Below are 18,240 nucleotides of genomic sequence, written 5' to 3'. Positions count from 1 at the left end.
CAAGGCAAAAAGAATCACATGCACGCATATTCAGTGACATTTCCTCACTTCAAACACCAACACTATAAATTGTCTAAGTGGCGAGCGCGAATTGCTGAAGTCTAACAAACTATCTTTGGTGTTTTAGCTGAATAAATCAATCGCTTGTGACAACCTTCACTAAGCGAATTATGTAATTTGAAACGACTTTTAATATATTATATAATAGAAGCCACAGAGGCCCTAGAAGGTATATCATCGAAGAAAGTTGTAAACTAATCGATTTGAGACATATTAATCAATACCCATTGCGTTCAGCCGCATGTAGATATTGAATGTTGTTGTGCAGAGAATGGTATAAGAATCAGACAGGGCAGTTCGATAAAAACTCCTCATTCAGCAGAAACAGATGCGAAATAAAGAACGCTTTTTGTGAGGTGTTTGTATTATGTTTTGGTTAATGAATAACGTAGAAGAACTCTGCGTTTGAAAGGCAGGCGTGCATAATATTGTAAATGGACTACGACGACAAAGTGCTGTGCTCGCATGTACAAGGTGGAGAACGACGAAGTGTGTGTGATTCGTGCTGAGCCACCTACAACGAATTCTGGCCAATCCCCCACTGTGGGTATGTGCCATTACAACGAGGGAGAAGAAGAAGAAGAAGAAGCCGCTGGCACGAAGTTGGTCGTCTGGTCAGCTACACCTTTGAAAATGTCTGTAAATACATCCGTGTATCTGCGCTAAAATATTATAGGAATAATCAACGGATGTACACCCGGAGATATGCTCTTGATGTGTTATTAGCATTACGTTGCTCGAAGATACTGCACGCTAAGGTACGTTTAGGCGCACTCATTAGGTGTTGTTTGTACCGGTAGCGAATTACAATAATCGCCTACTACTGGCGCAGTACTGCATTGATGAACGATCGATGGGCCTTGATCGAACAATCGGCGTTAACGGCTATGCGCGCTGCGTCCAGACCTGTAGACCCCTGTATTTTGTAAAAAGAACTGATCTCCGGTGTACGAACATGCAGGACATGTGAAGACCTCAAATATTCACTCATTTTATTCGAGCGTTCTTTGTTTCATTCAAAACATGTTCCTAATCTAGTAGTGATACTTTCTTTATGTATCAGTGACTTTCCATGAAATGCTTGCTTTCAAAAGCCGCAAGAAGCCATAGGGCTACAAGAGCGATCCTTAGTGTAGGTTAGTGTCTCATCAGCGGTCAATTACACTTCTTCCATTGTACCTTTGTTATCAGTCGCTGTTATCAGACGCAGAATGGCTCGTAAACAAACCCAACGCACTCCACTGCGCAATGCTCCCCCGCTGCAGTGAAGTACAACTAGCCCCACAAGCTGTTATTCTGAGATATAATTCAGTGCTTATGCCTCGTGTCTTTTTTTAGTGAGCTGCTGGGTCAACAACGAATATGTCAGTAACGCTAACCCTTGTATTATAACATATGCTGGTCTTATTTGGCTCTTATCGCCACAGGGTAACGAACTTATCACGTTTTCCTTCCCGTGGAAGGCATTCACCCAGCTTCAGACAGTTCTCTCACCGTGACAGTTGTGTTGTTCCCAGAGAGCTGTCATGATTACTACACTGTCAACGGCACTGTACGACAACTTGCCGTAAGCAGTGGCATCCTCTTCTGCTGCCGCGGATAGTGGGTATCACTATTGCCATCGCCATAGCCATATTAAAGCGATAGCGTTAAAGGCTGCTTTACTGAGAAAATAAATATGGGGGACACTTAAGCTCCACCTTTAAGCGTATGACGCGATAGTGTAGGCTACCAGTCCACATTTAAAGCCCCGCTTTAACCAAGCCGTATGAACTTGCCTGCGTGGCCTATGAATAAGGTGAATGCAAGGGTCCTGGCTGGCCGATTCTGATATCAATCACCCTCCCGTATTAAAAGAGACGGCCGAGTTGCCAGCTCCTGCCAAACTTCACGTCAGGCAACCCACTTCTACCACTGCGATGTCATGTCAGATGTCAGCTACCTTCTAGCAGCGCCATGTTCGTGATTTTCGGTGAACTGGGCCTCTAACGCTATCGCGAGGTGGCTGCTCTCGGCCCTACGGGCTGGGAACCCACGAGCCTTCCTTTCCGTTAAATACTCACTTACCACTGGGGCTTCGGTATCTGCTGTGCATACCGTCATTGAACTTGCCGCCGTTTCGATGGTGGAGCGACGTGCGTGTATTTCAGCGCCGGCGTTATATGTTTAGCCTGCAGATGGGAACTGGCAGCCGACGTGCCAGAGCACTGACTCCTCGATGGTTTGTGCGACTTGACGAGGCCACGTGATAATAAAAAGTTGGTGGGAGCTGCCAACACAGGTTGCTCATCTGAGGTGCGAAGGTATTACAATCAACCTTACAGTGCTCTTCCCAGTCAGGCACGTTACTCCAAGGCTGCGAATGCACGTTCATATCGCTTCATATGTGGGGCGATACCATACGTATCGCGTCATACCTTAAAAGGCGAAGCCTAAGTGTTTTCCTTAATTTTTTTCTTCATAGTTGACGGGTGCAGGTTTGCCCAATGAACGCTCTGCCTTGGTCTTTCCTTATGACATCATTGCTGTGCTCAACGCCCCAGCTGTATGACAAGTGAGGTGAAGGTTTACTGCCACAGGCGTGAAAGCAAATGGGCTGATCAAATTCATAGAAACATAAATGTAGCAGCTACATGTTTCATTGAGCACAAAAGCAACCTTCACGCCTCTGTATCCAAGCTGGCATGATTAAAGGCTACTTATGTTAATAGACACCTTCGGTCACTTATGAGCACCAGAAAAACAGTCTGACGATTACGGTGCTCGGCAATGCGAAATTTGGTCGCACCAGCATTGGCTGCTGCATACGGAACTCGCAGTACTGAACGGCGGCGGTGAGCCTCTGCTCGCGCCCTGCGAGTTTGGCAGCAGCAGCCGGCGAAAGGGGATCAAACAATTCCGCCACTCTTTCCCTGCTCTATTCCTTCTTCATTGCTCATACTGCCGCTGTACTCTGCTTCTTGACTTCCCTCATCGCGCTCTATCCGCTGTCACCGTGCTTTCGTCCTCCGATGTGCGGCGCGTTCACCCTCTTTCATCCTCCACTGGGCTCTTTCATTCTGCTGGTTATGACAACACGAACGCGTGGGCACTCTTAAGAGCTGCGCTAAAAAAAGTTTTCCTTTCTTCTGAGACCGGATGCGTTTGTTCTTTCACTCAGTGGTTTAAGGTGTTCGGCTGCTTACCCTAAGGGCAAAGGACCAAATACCGGCCCAGGCAGCCAAGTTTAGTTGACAGCGAAATGCACAAAGATTGTCATGGGCTGTGTGGTATGTAAGTGCATGTAGACAATTCAAGCCTCATCTGGACGCGAGCACATGCTGGCCTCCCTGACAATGAGTAGGTTAATTCCTTAGCCCGAGGTCTTACTTTTCGGGCCAGAGGAATGGAGCCCCCTCTACAGGCCGAGGAGCGCCTTCTCTCCTTCCGTGATATTCTCTTGTATTACCGGGACGAACGAAGTGAATATACACCCCCAGCCCTATCTCTCACCATAGCGCAGGCCGTACACTGGCGAAGCTTGTAGACTCGGACTGCTCTACACTTCTACATGCCCGATACCCAGACCAGTTTTCCTCATCATGCAGACTCTGCGGAAACCAGGACACTTCATACACATCCTTCTTACATGCCCCACCTTTCCTCATCTCCCATAACTGAACTTAGCAGAGTCCTACTGGGAGTCTCTCATGAAGAGCACCTCAAGTCAAGACCAACGGAAGATCATTTCCAGTGCGATGAGGAGGATTGCTCTTCAATGACTTTCTTTTGCCTTATAAAGGTTTTTCCTATGTAGTAAGGGAGCACTCAAGTGCCATGCAGTATTTGTTCCAATGGCAATAAAATATTTCTACCATCACCACCAGGCGGTAGAAATTTACCCAGAGCCCCCTATATGGTGCTTCTCCGTTCTTTATCTCCTTCCTACCCTCAAGGCATAATTCAGCTTCTGCACCTCAAGTTACACTTGCGGCGTCTTTCCTTTGCTTTAAAACTATTTTACCTTCTTTATTGCGTAAACATTAATAAGCACACGGGGCAAAGTGCACCCGCAGAAAGTGTGTACGGAAAGTATGCACAGAAATAGTGTACAGAAAATATGTACGAATCTTCCACATGGGTGAAGAGTAAGACGCGCAGCTATTGGGCCACGCAGGTACTACTGACCAGATTGTTTGAAGCGGGGCTTTATAGATATTGTCTGGCAATATTTCACATAAATGGCGAGCATAAAGGGTCAGCAGAAATTGTGGAGAGAATGTCTCTGTCCAAGACCCCAAAACTGGCCATCTGGACCCCGAAATCCTGCCCTTCCTCCCTGCCGCTCACCTCTTTGATCCTTCCTCCCTGTCCTTCGCTATCAATTTATTTCCGCCGCGCCAGTTCAGGTGCTTCAGTTTTTTTTTAAATAGCAGATGCCGGGGCTGGCAAACATCTTTTACTTCCTTTCATGTTATATTGTATAAATGACCACCTACTACTAAATCCCACGAAATCTGAACTTTGGCGGACAGCTCTCGTTTCCTCAAATATTCTTTGGAAAAGCACGAATGATCGAGCAAAAAGCGAAGCCTTTTTCGCGCGTGCGACTCTACGTGCACCTCCCAACGCACCACGTGCACTCAGTCAGGATTGTAACGTCATCCACACCGGGAAGCAATCGGGAATTGGCGTCAAATTCTGAAGGTTAACCCGACTTCACAAAAACCAATAACTTTGGTTGCGGTACATCGCGGTGCATTAAGGGCAGAGTTTTGTGAATTTTGGTGGATTGAGAGTTCATTACATTGGATTACTAGAAATTTAGGCGAATTAAGTTTTATTACGGTGAACCAAGGTCGGTTTCTGCTGGATTAAGACCGTATTACGTTAGGTTAAGTTCTTAAGTACTTTGGACGGTGAAATCAGTTGGATATTAGTGGACTAAGGTGGATAAAGGTGGATTATGGTTGTTACACTTAACTAGTGAGTGAAATAAGAATTCTATGCCTTCTATTTCATAGTTATAGTATAGTTCAGTTTCATGGTTCAGTAGTCCTAGTATAGTTCTAACTGCCCGCTGTCCTTGCTATCTTTTACCCCCACACAACCACTGGCGGTTATCCCCAATTATAGTAATGGAAGCTAGAATGCAGCGCCATCTTTATGCTCTGGTGATGAGGAACTGAATATTCACAAAAAAGGACCGAATATAATATATTCTGAAAAAAAAAAATATCTTTACTAAACATCATCCTTAGGCAGGTAGCAACTTTTCAGCGCACAGTTACAAGCACGGGATGTGTTGCGCACAGAAGCAGGCATATCCTGAGTCGTGATTCACGTAGAACCAGGAACCTTGAATTTAAAGCACTGGAAAGAAAGGGCAGTTGTCTTCTCCATTCGTCTGTGATTGCTTTGTGACAAAAAGCCTGTTCAAGTCAGGAACTGTCACGAAGCGATTCTGAAGCCAGTACAATGCAGTGTTGCAGGTAACGTCACCGCTCAGGCTGTTACCGCTATATAAAAAGCAGTTGCATTTCACTTCGATTGCTCTTGCTGTGTTCGCCAGTTGCCGAATAGACACAGGTTTGTAAAGTGCTCTCTTGTTATTTCTGTTAGCGCAGGAACAAGAAACAGAAGCCTGAATATATCTATCATTGGTTGCCCCTTTAAAGAAAGGCTTCTCCGTGGTGGCTCGGTGGTTAGGGCGCTTAACTGCTGAATCCTAGACGCGCGTTCGGTCATAGCCACTGCGGCCGGCTTTCTGCAGAGGCGAAAAACAAGGCGGCCGTGTGCTGTGTGATGTCAAGGCACGGGAAATGACCCCAAGTGGTCGAAATTTCTGGAGGCCTCACCTACGGCTTCTCTCAGGGATGTTAAAAGTCCGATAGGCATTTGTTCTTGAAGAAATCGCGCTGCTTCGTTTTGGTTATCCCATGCTGGCCATTCATAAAAAATGAAGCTATATTATCTGCAGCGATTTATTAGCAATATAAAACAAACTGGAATATATAATTATTTTCATTGAAACTGGATTTCATGAACTGGAAGGGCTTTTCGACACGGTGAAACACGACGTTCAATAGTTTTTCCCTTTTTGAAGTATGCTGGTAAAAAATGAAGATACAATGCGTAAATGAATCACTTGGATGCAGGTTCTCCAATAATCAAAATGTCTAAATGTGGGAAATCTGTTCATTATTGGCTACCCTCGGCTTCCCAGCTCCCGGCACATTGCATACGTACGTCGCAAAAGGCGTTGGATCAATCTATCGAAGCCATAAATTTGGCTCGAGCGCTTAATTAACGCCAGATCAGCTGATCTTACTTGTTGCTCGAGCAGAAATGCGTACCATTTTTATTTCGCATACGTCCGTTGTTTTCGGTCGAATCAACAGAGGTCATTCGTGGGGAGAACGGATTTCTTGTACGCAGGACACACCATTCCTGCTAAGACGGGTTGAAAAAGAAAAAAATCGTGATTGAGCGCTCGTAAATCGGTGTCCGTGGCAGCCTTTTCGATTGTTGCTGCGCTTCAATTTCTGGGTTATGTGCTGAATCGTGGCGCTTTGTCGAATGGAAGCGAATGGAAGTGGTCGGAAAGCTCTACCTAACAGGACCGAAAACCCACACTTACGATCGCGTCGAAATGGGCGCCCTGTACGCGGAGACACCCAGATTGCAGCGTGCGCACCACTAGACAGCTGTAATAATAATAATAATAATAATAATAATAATAATAATAATAATAATAATAATAATAATAATAATAATAATAATAATAATAATAATAATAATAATAATAATAATTGGTTAACAGGAAGGGAAAGCCGCAGTATCTGTCCCACTTGTTTCTATGAACACCTGAACCGCGCCGTAAGGGAAGGGAGATTTATTTATTTATTTATAGGAAGGGAAATGCGCGGTAACTGTCTCACTTGTTTTCTGTGGACACTGCAACCGCGCCTTAAGGGAAGGGAAAAAGGTGGGAGTGAAAGTGGAAAGACAGAAAGAGGAGCCGTAGTGGAGGGCTACGGAGTATTTTAGACCACCTGGGGATCTTTAACGTGCGCTGACATCACACAGCACACGGACGCCTCTTCGTTTCAAGGGAAGGGAGAAAGATGAGAATGAAAGTGGAAAGAGTGAAAGAGGAGCCGTAGTGGAGGGCTACGGAGTAAACGTGCGCTGACATCGTACAGCACACGGACGCCACTTCGTTTCGCCTCCATCGAAACGCAGCAATAAAATTATTCTTCGGAGAGTTATATAATTGGTTCACAGGAAGGGAAAGGCGCAGTATCTGTCACACTTGTGTCTGTGGACACCTGAACCGCGCCGTAAGGGAAGGAAAGAAGGTGGGAGTGAAAGTGGAAAGAGAGAAAGAGGAGCCGTAGTGGAGGGCTACGGAGCAATTTCGACCACCTGGGGATCTTTAACGTGCGCTGACATCGTACAGCACACGGACGCCACTTCGTTTCGCCTCCATAGAAACGCAGCCGCCGAGGTCGGGTTCGAACCCGGGAATTCCGGCACAGTAGTCGGGCGTCTTACCACTGCACCACTTGAGAATACAGTGCACATTCACTACTGCTTTTTTTTTTTTTAAGATTCCTATCTCCACTGAGCAGCATTTATGCACTACTACAGGCAAGTTTTACTTGTGGTTTTCATCACCCAACTTCGCATAGGTAAACGTTGCTGTTGTATTCACACTCGCCTTCAAGATTATTCTGAGCGCAAGGGTTGTCATTGGGCATTAAAGTGGAAAACTAACGACCCCCCCTTGAAACACAAAAATATTAGCAAGTGAACATGAGGGGTTTCTTTCCTTTTCAGAGGGTTCAAGTGTGATGGGTGCAAAGAGTTGCTTCACGACTTTAAAGCAAACCATACGACACGAAGACCAGCTACATATATTACGCATATAAGTTGAACGCAGTATCTCTTATTATTCCACTTGTGAACGGTTCTAAGTTCTGCGATGTACAAAGACTGCCACTTTAGTCGCAATATCATTAAGCCCAGTTATTTGGCCTCTACTATTTTAGTTACAGCATGAGAACATCTTTAAATACACCTCCGAATATAACTCGTGCACATTTCTGCACTGCGGACACCGCGAGTGAAGGAGAAAATGAAGATAGAGAATACTATTTGACTGATAAGAGGGTAAATGTTTCTTTTCCTCACTAGGAGCAGAGTAAAGCGCACCATTATTTTGTCATACACCCTTTTAGTTCCCGTCATTTCTGGTATCAACCCACGATAGGAAAAATGAAAACATTACCGATACTATATGGTTATGGAAGCCATATCTGGAGTCAAAAGTCGAGGTTGGAGTAAGCTATAGGTTCGTAATGAGCTTTCGAAGAAACACTATAAGAGAGCGCCAAACATAACTGACTACTGGTTGATGTCCTTTTTTTTTTTTTAGAACCCAAGGCGCTTATAACCCAGAAAAACGCACAAAGGAGCCACCTGCACTCGTCAAAACGTACGCACGTTACATTTAGCATCCATCAGTGTGATAGAGTGACACCTTACTTCTCTAATCGAATTGCCATCACGATTCAGAGAGCGCTCAATGTGTTCCAAAGTATTCCCCTTTTCAAGAATTACGTAGAAAAAAAGTGCATCCTGCCCCCAACGACCAAATTACTGCTAAGGTTCTTGGGCTTCATGTTGAAATTATTCGTAATTTTAAATTTAATTATGTATTCAGGCACGCATGATCTTAAGTAAACGTTGATTATAGGACATTGTTGTATGTTTGCATAGGCGTAGGAGACCCGTAGTATACAGCATGGAAGAACGTCAGAGAGAGCAAAATATTCTTAGTTTTCTTAGTATTCATGACGTGCACGGGGCTGCCACGTATGCATCGCTCCAAGCAAAATGTCTGGCAACCGACATAAGGTAAGATGGAGTCCAAAGTCAGACTCCGCCCGCACCACTAATGTATCGCGGGGGGTCGCCGTGGAAGATACGACGATTTCTGTTTTTCATTTTATTTATACATTCGTACAAATTTGGCTCAAAATTACTTCCGTAGCTGCTTCCGCTGGTTCTTCGTTATAATCTTGTGGGTATGGAATGGTTGAGCCACGAAGACCCGTTAGTCGTTTCGCTCTTAGTCTCGAGCGTAGACCAAGTGACGTCTAAACCTCGGCGACGACTTCATCGGCGGAGTTCTGCACGTCCTCGACAGTTTGTCCGGCTTCACCGGCGACCTCCGGTACTTCATCGGCAGCTTCTTCGGCCTGTTCAGCAGTGTAAAGATTGGCCTCGGTCTGCAGCTTGGTTTCGGCAACTTCTCCAGCTGCTTCTTCTGTGGCGTCTTCAGCAGCGGGGGCAGCGGGAGCAGCCGTGGCAAAAGCTGCGGAAGAGAAAGACCACGGCCCGTTTAATTTCAGAGTTAAACAAGGGGGGGGGGGGGGGGGAAGAAGGGGGGAGATGGACCTTCGCTTGCGGAAAATCAACGCCTCTAATACAATGTGGGTAACAGAGAGACATGAATTAGGGCCTGTATTTTGTTATTGCTTAAGCATTACAATGCCCATAATGGCAGAAAGTGTACTGTATCACTTTCACATCGGCGTGTTGGCACAGGCTTACACTTTCTGAGCTCCCTCCGGGTACTGGAAGTTGCACCTATCACCTACACCAAAGTCCAATCCCCGGAGTCCAACAGCCACCTCCACGCAACCTCCAGACGATTGTTTTTACTACACACCGAAACAATTCCAATAGCCTTCAAGTGACCATGAAACCACAGCAAAAGCGAAGACACAAATGTCGTCCAGCAGCCGAAGCTACGTACTGAAACAACAAATGGCAGAACAGCAATTAGACTTAACGCCGGAACGCGGACGGCAGGCAGACTTTCGTTCTAACGCGTACTAACAACGCTGCCAGAATCTCATTGATCGTCTGTGCTTTTTTTAGACTTCAAGTGGTGGGTCTGCCATAGAGACCCTTCAATTCTGGATACTCAAAGGACTGTGAGTTGTTAGTACTACGAACTAGTGGAGTAGAGTTGACACTATCGCTACGCTACAGCACGGTTATCTTGCTTGCTAAGCAGCAACCGCACGCAAGTGATACGAGTTGCATGAACGCCAGCAAATGGAAACGTTAAAGGTACCTGTAAGCGATGACTGCATGCCAGATATCTAGACCTTTCTATCGATATTCCGCGCTCATATGCTATGCCACGAGACACTGAACATATGCAAGCTGGAAGGGCTGGCTCAGCACAAAGAAACTACAGCATCACGGCTAATGAATGCCTCCCTGTCACGACGTTGCTACGACTTAGGTCGCATTGTTGAGGGTAAAGGGCAGATTGCTACATTTATTATAGAATCGACGGACGATGTCTGAGACAATAACTTACAGGTAAAGAGGTGAGTATTGGGCGTGAAAGTATTAGTGGTGGTGGCCGGGGTCTTTATTTCATTGGCGTATAACTTATATGCTTATGCATCCTCAAGTGTCAACAAAGCTGGAAATTCGGCTATTAGATTTTGCATAGTTCAGTGCAGTATATGCTTCTTTGGACACGGACAGCAGTAAGGAGAAGTATGAACGAAACAAATGGGACAAGCGAGTTCTTCTGCAAGCAAGTTAATCGCTCGAGAATACTCTCTGCCCGTCGTGTGCGTCTAGTGATACCAAGTGCCTGCATGCTAATTAAATAATAAAGCAAGTAAACGCTGCTTTATTTAGGCAGGAATATTTTTATCCAAGATGTGCACCTTAACTGTAACCTGAACTTTAACTACACGCTGCCGCATGAGTTCACGCACCGGGATCGCATCCAGCCTTTTCCGGGGATGTGCAGAAGCCTTCGACGGCGCTGAAGTGCTTCCCCTCGGGACAGTCCAGCTTGAAGCCAAACGAAGTAAGGCAGAGGGAGTACTTTGTGCAGTCGTTGGGGTCGGCCACCTTAGTGGCACCTCCCATACCAACGGCGACACCATCGCAGTCGGAGCTGGCGGCTGGAGGCAGTCCGTATGAGGCTGGGTCCTTTTTCGCCTTCTTCGCTGCGACCTGCTGGAAGTTGACGGACACGACGACGACCATCACCAAAGCGACAGCCCAGACCATCCTCATGCTTTGTACGTTGACCATCTTGTTTCTTGACTATCTGGACTTGGAGTCGGTACTCACACCTGCATTCAAAGACGAATAACATCAAAAGCGCACAGAGGTGGTTAAATCGCTGCATGGTGTGTGGTTCCTGAGCAGAAGGTCGGGGTGTTGAACGTTTGTGTTTTAAGGCGCTCAAAATACGAGAATGTCCGTTAACTGAGATTTTCAGGGCGCGTTTAAGAGATCTACGTGATCGACGTAAGGGGACACTCATGGGCCGCTCCGCTGCTGTGTGTTCTGAGAAAAACGGCAATGTTAGACCTTTCTTGCCCATAGCTTTTGCAAGAAAGATTCCTATTTATTGATGAGAGGAGTGAATTTCATAGTTTGCGCCTTTTCATAAGAATAGTGCTTATTTAAAAATAAAATTTCAGTGCTTGGCAAGTTGTTTGCGTTGGGAACTCGTAGTTGAGTTGCCAGCCGAGACAGTGGACGCTGTAAGAGCTTATACCAGCCCAATAGCTCGGTAGACGGAATTACGTACATACGTTGAAATTTTTATGCGCATTGAGTTAAACTCATGTCGTTAGAAAGTTATGCAGAAATAAAAAGAAAAAGCCCTCCTCGCCTTTCAAAAATTACAGCGCAAGAAGTAAGCTTAACTTTGAAAGAACACCGAAGAAAAAAACTGGAGATTTCAAAGATTGAATACGACCTTTCAATTAGAAATTTCCGCCTTCACAGAGAGCGCAACTCTCTTCAGCTGGAAAAAGAGCAAACAATGAAATACACGTGTCGTCCCACTAACCGTTTCCACGCGTACACAGTGATGGGAGGTGACAGTTTCTTAGAATAGTTGGAGTGTTGCGCCCTTATTATGACCGTAATTTTGTGTTGCCACCGATGATGCGCTTTTATCGCACAATAAATAATATTAATAATGACATAAACAAAATATGAGGGAAAGTAAACAGTGAATTGCCAACGCCACTGGCATCAGTTGCAGCGGCGGGGAAAGGTGCTTCCATTTTGGTTTGAAATTTACTATCGATTACAGCGTGTAATAAGGTGCCTAATTTTAGCACGAAATAAAGAGATAGCATTGTCCGCCTGCCCCCTTTAAAGCGGTAAAACGGCGGGAGGACCAAAATAGAGGAAAAAAGGAATTATCTATCTATCTATCTATCTATCTATCTATCTATCTATCTATCTATCTATCTATCTATCTATCTATCTATCTATCTATCTATCTATCTATCTATCTATCTATCTATCTATCTATCTATCTATCTATCTATCTATCTATCTATCTATCTATCTATCTATCTATCTATCTATCTATCTATCTATCTATCTATCTATCTATCTATCTATCTATCTATCTATCTATCTATCTATCTATCTATCTATCTATCTATCTATCTATCTATCTATCTATCTATCTATCTATCTATCTATCTATCTATCTATCTATCTATCTATCTATCTATCTATCTATCTATCTATCTATCTATCTATCTATCTGTCTATCTGTCTGTCTGTCTGTCTGTCTGTCTGTCTGTCTGTCTGTCTGTCTGTCTGTCTGTCTGTCTGTCTGTCTGTCTGTCTGTCTGTCTGTCTGTCTGTCTGTCTGTCTGTCTGTCTGTCTGTCTGTCTGTCTGTCTGTCTGTCTGTCTGTCTGTCTGTCTGTCTGTCTGTCTGTCTGTCTGTCTGTCTGTCTGTCTGTCTGTCTGTCTGTCTGTCTGTCTGTCTGTCTGTCTGTCTGTCTGTCTGTCTGTCTGTCTGTCTGTCTGTCTGTCTGTCTGTCTGTCTGTCTGTCTGTCTGTCTGTCTGTCTGTCTGTCTGTCTGTCTGTCTGTCTGTCTGTCTGTCTGTCTGTCTGTCTGTCTGTCTGTCTGTCTGTCTGTCTGTCTGTCTGTCTGTCTGTCTGTCTGTCTGTCTGTCTGTCTGTCTGTCTGTCTGTCTGTCTGTCTGTCTGTCTGTCTGTCTGTCTGTCTGTCTGTCTGTCTGTCTGTCTGTCTGTCTGTCTGTCTGTCTGTCTGTCTGTCTGTCTGTCTGTCTGTCTGTCTGTCTGTCTGTCTGTCTGTCTGTCTGTCTGTCTGTCTGTCTGTCTATCTGTCTATCTATCTATCTATCTATCTATCTATCTATCTATCTATCTATCTATCTATCTATCTATCTATCTATCTATCTATCTATCTATCTATCTATCTATCTATCTATCTATCTATCTATCTATCTATCTATCTATCTATCTATCTATCTATCTATCTATCTATCTATCTATCTATCTATCTATCTATCTATCTATCTATCTATCTATCTATCTATCTATCTATCTATCTATCTATCTATCTATCTATCTATCTATCTATCTATCTATCTATCTATCTATCTATCTATCTATCTATCTATCTATCTATCTATCTATCTATCTATCTATCTATCTATCTATCTATCTATCTATCTATCTATCTATCTATCTATCTATCTATCTATCTATCTATCTATCTATCTATCTATCTATCTATCTATCTATCTATCTATCTATCTATCTATCTATCTATCTATCTATCTATCTATCTATCTATCTATCTATCTATCTATCTATCTATCTATCTATCTATCTAATCTACCTGTGACTTAGAAACGCCCTTCTTAAGGACAGTACGTGTAGCCTGACAACATAACTTATACAAGCAGATATGAAATATGCACTGGTTTTCACAATATTAGGACGCTGGTCCCGAGATTTCGCAGCATGTACAGAGGAGGAAAGAATGGAAAGGGGAAATAAAGAGCTCGACCCATCAGGTGATCTCACAGAGACGTACGGGCACTGGTGCCAAAGAAGACGGCTGGACGAGCTTGACGTCTGATAGGCGTTTTTTGTTCTCCGCTTTTTTTTCCGTCTCTGCCTGACAATATCGTAAAAACGACCCCGCTGATTACGTCCCTGTTTACCTGAGTACTTAGTCCTTGCTCTAATTGGCCCGAAATCTGCACAGGTACAGGTGCGATAGAGAGCTACTGCGCTAAATGGGAGAAAGAAAGCGTGACGGCAGACTTACTCAGCCCAACAGCCGAGAAACACAATGCTCATGGGTATTGCAGATATATTTTAAGCAATGCGGACAGTCGAGAAACAGAATGTTCACGGGTATCGCGGATATGCCTAAAATAAAGTAGACTTTTGTCACACAGTTTAGTCGCTTAGCATTATTTAATAAAATTTGGAATAATTATACGTTTCTTTGTCCGTTTTCGACAGCTTCGTTTTCGCCGTCACTAATTTATTTATGTTGGCTTGTGCTTTTGTATATCTGGCATATTATGGTGCGCATTTGCAACTTCTCTATGATTGCTTCATTAATGTTTCTTTCTGCTTTTATGTTTTCGTAAAATTGATTGTGCGGCGGCATTTTGTTTTCCTTACGCGAGCTGCACGTTATGCCTTGCCGGATTATTCTGGACCTCTTAAAGCCGCCAAATACCTTTTCTCTATTGAATGTTTCCCTCGAAGCCGGTAATTGAATTAAATTGAAATTGATTGAACATCACATAAACCTACAGCAAAACACTTTTTGTTATTGCTAATTGTGTACAAATAAGCACTGGTCGGCATGGTTATCGGTGAAATGTTTCATAGGGACATCAATGTCCGCCGTGCCAAATGCGGTGGAGTAATTGTCCAATCATCGACAGTCTCATTTAAAGCTTTATCTATAGTACTCTCATGGAACCTAATTAAATGCAGGGTTTTCTGTTGTTTACTTTCATTGTAATGAAATGTCGGTGAAGCGTCGGGCGGTTTCAGTATGCAGAGAAATATACAGGATTCTGTTTTCGATGCATTTTCTTCGTCAAAGCAAGTCGTAATTGTCTTTTTCGCAAATATATACATTTTTTTTATCCATGCTTAAAAGCAGTTCAAATTTCGATCCTTTATTCTAATATTTGCAAAAATTTTCTGATATTGAAAAGTGTGCGATAGAGAATTTTAGCCGCAGACTTCTTTTTGTAGATGTTTTTGTTCTGTGATTTCTACCGTATAATTCAGTCTTTGAGAACATCGGTGGAGCTACCGTCGCCGTCCCATAGAGTCTTCTGAGCTCAATTATCTGTCAAGCGGTGACATCCCCTTGGAATTCGTCCCTGAATTCCCTCAACGTGAAGTCATACTTTATTTTGCAGCTCTATATGGAAATTGGACTTTCAAAGGACAGGGTTGTTGCAGCGTGTCGTGGCCAAAAGCTATCTATGTGCTGGCAGATGAAAGGATCTCAAAGGGGCCTGGGAAGCGGTTTCCAGCGGCCCAAGCAAATTCGCTGTGTGGCCCAGGAGCACAAGCGCCCTCTAAGGACCACATGATTTACGTCTAGCCCTATCCATGAATAAGCCCCGAGCACGGAACTTGCCCATAAAAGTCATAGATAAGGCATGCATGCAAAAATTATAGATAAGGCCTATCGATGCCGAACTTCAGACCAATTCCCTGATATGCCTAACTGGTATGGTCCTATAGGCCTAAATATTGTGTCCCAGTCCACGGATATGCCCAGCCCCCGTGGGCATTATAGAGTGGATGTTTTGGGGCTCTTGTGCGGATGAGGTGAAATATAACGCTATCATTTGTTCGCCATGAAGGATTAAAAAGAGTAGTCGAGTATTTCAAAACTCTGTATCTCTGTTTGGCATAAACTTAATTCCTACGAAAGCCGGCGCGTTCGTTTTAGAATGCGACGTACGTACAGAGAGGAATGTTTGCATATGCTTACTGTGTATGCAAGCTAACACGCATAAAAACAGCCTTGGGTTCAGTAAGACAGTGTGTAATGGCTCGATCCCCTTGCCTTCTGCGTACTAACGCGATAAACATGTATAATATGAAGCGGCGTTAGAATCAGTCACGCCGATATAAGCGAAGCTGCTTTTTTCTCCGGCAGGCGCATTATGCCAGCGATAAAAGCTTAGCCGTGGCGTCGATATTAGCATTAAACAGTAGCCGACCTAAGGCAAACCACGTGGTTCACAAAAAAACGCAACAGAAGACAATTTTTTTTTAATTTTTCACAGGATGAGCAAATATTGAACAATAAACGACAGTTAAAGGACATAGAACTTAACAACTAAAATAATTTAATGGAAAAAAATCCAACTCTAGACCTATTTAGAAAAAGGAAAACTCAGAATAAGAAGGAGACCTTCTATGACAACTCAAGAGGCAGCGGTCTTCTCTTTGAAGCTAGATCAGGATGTTTTGGAACGCGAAGCTGCAAAAGGAAGTTTAATCAAGAAGATGAAACTTGGGCTATGTGCGGTGGATGCCCAGAAACAATTTAACATCTTACACTGCAGTTTCGAGGGGTCACATGATTAAAATTTGTAGCTTAAGCATAGGAAATATCTTAGCGCTAACATTTGAAACAGGGGCGTAATTAGCGATTAAAACCGCGATGACTATCAGTCTTCTCTGCACTGCAAAACGATGGGTGGGGGTTCGTGATGACGTCACTGATGACACCAGTAGATTTCCCGAATAGAAACGCTTTGTTTGACGAAGTAAAAACAACGCTACCGAAAGCAAAATCCACGAAACGTTGCTTGGCGGCATCAGAAAAGGCCTCGCAGGGTGTGCACGAAGACAACGGAAATAAGAAATATTACCGTATGTGACGTCATTACCGCGCTTTTCCGCTGACCTTCATTGATGTGGGGAGAAGCTCAAGATTTAATTCTCGATTACGTCACCAGTTTGAATGATACCGCAAAAACACTTCGCATGCATTACCTACAGCCCATATAACCTATGTAATCCTTGAATAGCGCAGAATTGTAGGATATCCCGGATCTAAAATTTCAGTAGATAAATTTGACGAGTTGTCTAAATTGAAAAGAACAAATAGAAAGGTTGACAATAATTGGCAACTATCACCACCCCGTGTCAAAGGGGAAGCTCTTAACATCCATTGACCTGTAGTTGTTCAGAAACACATTCGCTGGCTCACATAACGACTGTTGCCAGTTCTGCGCGTCACAGGCCCTGTCTTTGGCATTGCCTTGTTATTCTTTTTTTACCTGCTATAAAATTCCTCCAACTCCTCTTTGCTCTACATTTTTTTTTAGACTTTTTCTTAGCCTTCTTTCTAACTTAATTATTGGCATCCAAGTACAGTTGCATATAATGCAGTGCTCTAAGACAGCAACCTACTGGACAAATAACCGCTAATTCTAGCTCTCGCCCTTTTGGGATCCTGGTGTCACTAGCCCATAAAAAGCAGTGGTCCAATCACTATAGTGAGAATTTCTGTCCGAATTCATGAAATTAAGACGTTATTTAGCAGCGCATGACAGCGCAGGAAGAGAAACCGGCTGCCGTCCTCACCTGAGTCAATTCTCTGTCTCCTTCGGACTCACGTATGCTGGGAAAGCGATGTGACTCCAGAAGGGTGGTACCAGAGGCTTTTAAAGCGCGTACGCGATGCGCCAAAGAAAAAAGAAGAAAGGATTATCTTTATCGTCACGATACTAATTGCCCTCAGATAGAAGCAAATGAGCGCAGCGAAGCTCAGCCAGACCAAGTCCCTGTCGACATGCCAGCACTTTACGACAGGATCCGCGAATTGCGAGCTCCTTCTCTACGCACGGAGCTGACTTGACGGAACACGGTAAAAAGATATGATGAAACAAAGCCTGCCACATTTTCATTTGATTTTTTTTTTCAATGTTATCTAATCTATTCCGTCACACCAGACCTACTCGATGACTATTTCGCGGTTTTATCGTTATTATACTGCTTGGCGCAAGAATTTTGTCCCGTTGCTTTCCTTGTAATTTCTACCGTCAACCCTTTATATCTCGTTATATTCATTTCTATGATCAAAGCTTAGGACCTGCCTTGTTTTCCCCCAATAGTTTGCAATCCTCGCGATCAGGAGATAAGCCTTGAATTTGTCCTTGACCACTAAGAACAGCTTGAAAAGGGTATGGTGCTTAGTCTAAGGACACCGCATAGTTCCCCTGTTATTTTGTGGATGTTAGCCCACGTCGCGGAACAAGCAACGTTCTCCGGGCCAGCCGCAACCCGTATTTTCAAACCGTG

At 44.0% G+C, this 18,240-nt stretch overlaps 1 protein-coding gene across 1 annotated transcript; it reads right to left on the bottom strand.

Annotated features, from left to right (window-relative positions):
* Positions 1-9,037: 9,037 nt before the first annotated feature.
* LOC146196975 (uncharacterized) lies at positions 9,038-17,679 on the bottom strand. Its single transcript, XM_084598691.1, has 3 exons — positions 17,524-17,679; positions 10,854-11,219; positions 9,038-9,421 (listed from the first exon to the last, which is right to left on the bottom strand). Exons 2-3 carry the CDS (start codon positions 11,176-11,178, stop codon positions 9,204-9,206), a joined length of 543 nt encoding a protein of 180 aa, XP_084454817.1. The 5' UTR covers positions 11,179-11,219; positions 17,524-17,679; the 3' UTR covers positions 9,038-9,203.
* Positions 17,680-18,240: the final 561 nt, after the last annotated feature.

Source organism: Amblyomma maculatum, chromosome 3 (assembly GCF_055883805.1).
Source record: "Amblyomma maculatum isolate TAMU_Amacu chromosome 3, ASM5588380v1, whole genome shotgun sequence".
Lineage (NCBI taxonomy): Eukaryota > Metazoa > Arthropoda > Arachnida > Ixodida > Ixodidae > Amblyomma > Amblyomma maculatum.
Note: the sequence above shows the minus strand (reverse complement) of the source record. Positions and strands in the feature narration are given on the sequence as shown.